Here is a 4,546-nt window from a genome sequence, read left to right as displayed (position 1 = left end):
CAAGTGTGGTCCTGACTACTGGGCACATGACTCATCTTCTTCTTTGAACATCAAACAGCAGTTCCCTCCACAAACAGCCAGAGGGACTGACTGTTACCATTAATTACAAGTCACCCTGGGTCCCACTCCTGCCTAATAAACAGCACCACACCTCCCAATGACAGAATCCACCATTTCCCTGCTCATGGGGAGACACCAACGACTTCATCTCAATCAGTCTTTAAGTCCACTCCACCTGGCTTGGTAATTCCCTCCAAATCCCTACTCACTTGGCCACCCTGAACTAGCAAAGGGCTGGACTATGAAGGAGGGGCAGGTTTCACCTGATCTTAGAAGGAACTTTCAAAGAACAGAGCCAACCCAGAACAGAGGATCTTAAGTGATTTGGTACAGGGGACACCAAGATGGATGGGTGTTTGTGGGGATGTCTGAGGCAATGCTACTCAATGGGTGTGTCCCCCACATTTGGTCTGCTCTGCCTATGCTTGCATGAAAAGAAAACATACAATTTTCATAACTCTTTTGATACTTATTTTGTTGTTTGTTCTTTCAATATTTGTTCCAATTTTACTATTTAATTTTTTTTAAGTGGAGTTGTGTTTGGTGTTGTTTATTTATAATATTTCCTTAGCAATTCATTTTGATTTGATTTTACCTACATTTAGGTCTTTGACAGGATGGGAATCCAAGCCACTACTTCAACACAGGAAGTCTTTCAAGCCTAGGATCTGGTGAGAGATTAGGCAGGGCAGCCTCCACCACCACTCACCCACTGCCGTTGAGTGGATTCTGATTCAATGAGCCAGGACTCAGTGAATAAGAGCCAAACTGTTTCACAGAGTTTCCAAGACTGCAAATCTTTACAGGAGTGGAAGAGTCTCATCTTTCTCCTGTGTAACAACTAGTTAGTTTGAATCGCTGACCTAGTAGTTAGCAGCACAGGGCTAAACCCACTCTGCCACCAGGACTCCTAGGGAATCCCCAGAGAATCAAAATGACAGATTGATGTCTCCCTCTAAGCCAACAATGCTTGACAGGAGAAGAGAGGGAGGCGGTGTCTGTCCTTACATCATTTGGCACAATGCTCTTCCCATTTTACAGCTGAAGAAACTGAAGTCCAGGAAGGGGTTAACACTTGGGTCCAAGACTCAAGTTTCTAGATTCCCAATTCAGTTCCCACTTAACTATCCTAATGACAACGCCCCTGCTTCCAACCCACACAAAGGAAACAAGAGCCAGAATAAAGTTACAACTTTTATTATTATGATTTATGTATTTCGTAGAAAAAGGTATGTAGCAAACGGGTCTGAGTTGGCTGTATGAAAAAAAAAAAACCTCCAGCTTTGTACAGGTGGCTCTATTTACATCTGGGCAGGGCTCTCCCACATCAGGCGCAGCAGCTGCACTTGTCCGATGCCCCTTTGCAGATGCAGCCCTGGGCACACTTGGCACAGCCCACGGGGCAGCAGGAACAGCAGCCTGGGAGAGAGAGGGAAGGGGGCAGAAATTAGGGTTTAAGACAGAAGGAATAAGGATTCCCTTATTTCACACCCGGGAGAGGTCGCCTTTCAGTAGGGAAGGTCGCACTTTAAAATCCGCTCCCCAGGAAGATGTAGGGGCTGGGGATGGATAGAGGCAGAGGAAGTCCACTTACTCTTCTTGCAGGAGGTGCATTTGCATTCTTTACATTTGCAGGAGCCGGCGCAGGCGCAGGAACCACCTGCAAAGAAAAAGGTAAAGTTGAGACTATTCTGTGGAGCCCTGAACGCAGGACTAGGTGCTAATTGGGGGAAATTGGACAAAACAAAACCCCTCATCTCCTTATTGAGAAAACAAGACTCAGAATAGCCTAGGATACTAATAATAATTTAAAAGTACACCAAGTCCATTTAGGAAAAGGCAGGCAATTATTACCCTGAAATTGAACGAGAGGCAAAAAATGAGGGGTCAAAAATCTCTTCTCTATCTCTATAGTCCAAACCAGGTGTGCCCATCCCGGATCAGGCATCCTTACCCGCAGCGCAGGAGCAGTTGGGGTCCATGGCGAGTTGAAGTGCTGGCTGAAGTCCGGAGACGGTAGAGTAGTAAATAAAGCTCAACTCTTGGAGAAGGCGCGGTGGAGAGGAGCCCGCAGCAGGCTGTCTTTATAGCGGAACGGAGCCGGGACGAGTGCAAAAGCCCCTCCCTGGCGGGACCGACCTGCACACGCCCCGCGCTGAGTCATCAAGGCACCGCGCCGCGCGGTGCAGCGTTCCGGGCGCAGCGGGCCGGGCGCAGCGGGCCCGGAAGGGAAGGAGTGCAGACGAAGAACACAGCGTGCCTGCCCTGGAGACCCGGGCCGTACGCCAAGCATCTTACACCCTGTCCTTTGCTGTGTGCACATCTCTCCTCCCACGTGTCCTTTATTTGAACCTGTGTGGCTAGTAGTTGTTTAAGTGCCGTCTAGTCGTTCTGATTCATAACGATCAGAACGAAGCATTGCTTCATCCAGCACCAACCTTATGTTTGAGCCTTTTGTGTCCAATCCCTCTCCTTAAGGGGCTTCTCATTTTCACTGACCTTCTGCTTTACCAAGCATACTGTCCTCCAGGGCTGGTCCCTCCTGATAACGTGTCCAAAGGAGCTGAGATGAAGTCTCAATATCACATTATGGCTGTACTTCTTCCAAGCTCCAAAACAGCGGGGGAGATGGGGGAATTGGTTGGGGGTGGGAGCAGACTTCAAAACCTCTTTGTACTGGTGTTGTCTGTTAAGTGCCCTGCATTTGATTCCGGCCCGACCCATAGCTACCCTGAATAGGGTTTCGGAGGAGCAGCTGGTGATCTTGAACTGCTGGACGCATTAACCCACAGCACACACCAGGACTCCTCAAGGCTTAATGATGTTGCTGATGTTAGCTGATATTGTATAAATTTTCCCCTAATAGGGACACCATGAGACAGAGTTGAACTGCCCTCATGGAGTTTTCTAGTTGTAATCGTTACCAGATAACACTGCCAAGTCTTTCTTCCAAGTAATGGCTGGGTGGATTTGAACTGGCAACCTTTCTATTAGCAGCTGAAGTCAAATATTAGCCCCTACCAAACTAGATGCCTTTCTGAGTATTAGTTTCCTCAGCTGTAAAGTGGGAAAAGGTGCTCTGGTAGCATAGTGGTTACGAATTGGGCTGTGAACCTTAAGGTCAGCAGTTCATCCGTGGGAGAAAGATAAGGCTTTCTGCTCCCGTCAAGATTTACAGCCTTGGAAACCCTGTACAGGGTCGCTACAAGTCGGAACCAACTCCACGGCACATAACAACAACAACAACAAAGTGGGAAAAGCAATGTGCCAGATGATATAAGGATGTGTAGCCAGTGCCATCTGCCCTCTGGTCTCATGTCAAGTACTGATGACATAGAAATGGATATCAATCCGTTAACCCCCTGGACTGATTACTGAAATCTTAGCCATTGTGTGATGAATGCTACTATTCCCATTTTAGATTCCACTGGATGTAGCCCCATGTGTGTCAGAGTAGAACTGGGCTTCATAGGGTTTTTAATGGCTGAGCTTTTCGAACTAGGTCACCAGGCTTTTCTTCTGAGGCACCTCTAGATGGACTTGAACTTTCAACTTATAGTTAACAGCCAACAGGTTAACCCAGGACTTTGGGGGAAGAAATGGTGACCCAGAGAGGTTAAGTAAATGGTTCAAGGTCACAGAGTTTGTGAATGGCAGAGCCTAGTCATTCTGATCCAAGACCCCAGCAGATGCTGAGGATGTCTCAGAATAAACACCACCCACAGAGAAGGAAGAATCTCAACAAGTCTTGTGCTCAGGAGGTCATGGGGGTAGTTCTGCAGGAGATGAGGGAAAAGGGATTCCAGGGTAGGGGCCCAGATGGAGGGGGATCTCAGGTGAGGGAAGCAGAGGAACTCTAGTCCAGCCTGGGAGAAGGTAGGCCAGTGAAAGTGTTTACCAGGCAGGGAAGCAGGAAGGAGTAGTGTTCCAGCCTCAGGAGAAAGCAACTTTCTGGGAAGTTGGCATCACCCTGGAACACTCAGAAGGGAAAACCCCACAGAACTTTCTTCCCGAGTGGATGCTGAAGGAGGAGTGGAGATGGTGTCCAAATTACCCTCCCCTCCGGGGAGGCATATCCTGCTTCCCTGCCAGCTCGTGTCTTGGCTGCTGTGTAACGGTCTTAAATCATCATCCTCGGAATGCCCGACATGTGTCAACAGAGGAGTCAGGGAACGGATTACTGGAAGGTTCCTGGAGGGCTTGGGGAATTCTGGGAGCTGCAGTGGGGAGTTTAGCAAGGACGTGAGCGGAGTACAGGCTGCTTTCATTGCACTTACTATAAACACCTGTGGAAATGTCTCCACAGCTCAGCTCAAATGCCACATCCTCTGGGGCAACCTCCTGACCTCTACACTCAGTCAGAATGCCAGACAAATGTGCCAGTAAACATCCTGTCCTTTGCTTTCCTGGTATTTTCCACGCCTGTAACTCATATGAATGAACTTGTGTGATTCTTGGACTGATATCTGGGCTCTCCCCACACTGC

The 4,546-nt window shown here is 48.4% G+C and overlaps 1 protein-coding gene across 1 annotated transcript; it reads right to left on the bottom strand.

The window, feature by feature from the left end:
* Positions 1 to 1,387: 1,387 nt before the first annotated feature.
* Positions 1,388 to 2,042, bottom strand: LOC102815714 (metallothionein-2-like). The gene is made up of 3 exons (XM_006863540.1): positions 2,015 to 2,042; positions 1,655 to 1,720; positions 1,388 to 1,479 (listed from the first exon to the last, which is right to left on the bottom strand). The coding sequence occupies exons 1-3, from the start codon at positions 2,040 to 2,042 to the stop codon at positions 1,388 to 1,390; spliced, it is 186 nt and encodes a 61-aa protein (XP_006863602.1).
* Positions 2,043 to 4,546: the final 2,504 nt, after the last annotated feature.

Source organism: Chrysochloris asiatica, unplaced genomic scaffold (assembly GCF_000296735.1).
Source record: "Chrysochloris asiatica unplaced genomic scaffold, ChrAsi1.0 scaffold00055, whole genome shotgun sequence".
NCBI lineage: Eukaryota > Metazoa > Chordata > Mammalia > Afrosoricida > Chrysochloridae > Chrysochloris > Chrysochloris asiatica.
The sequence above is the reverse complement of the archived record's forward strand: the minus strand, read 5'-3'. Positions and strand labels throughout refer to the sequence as shown.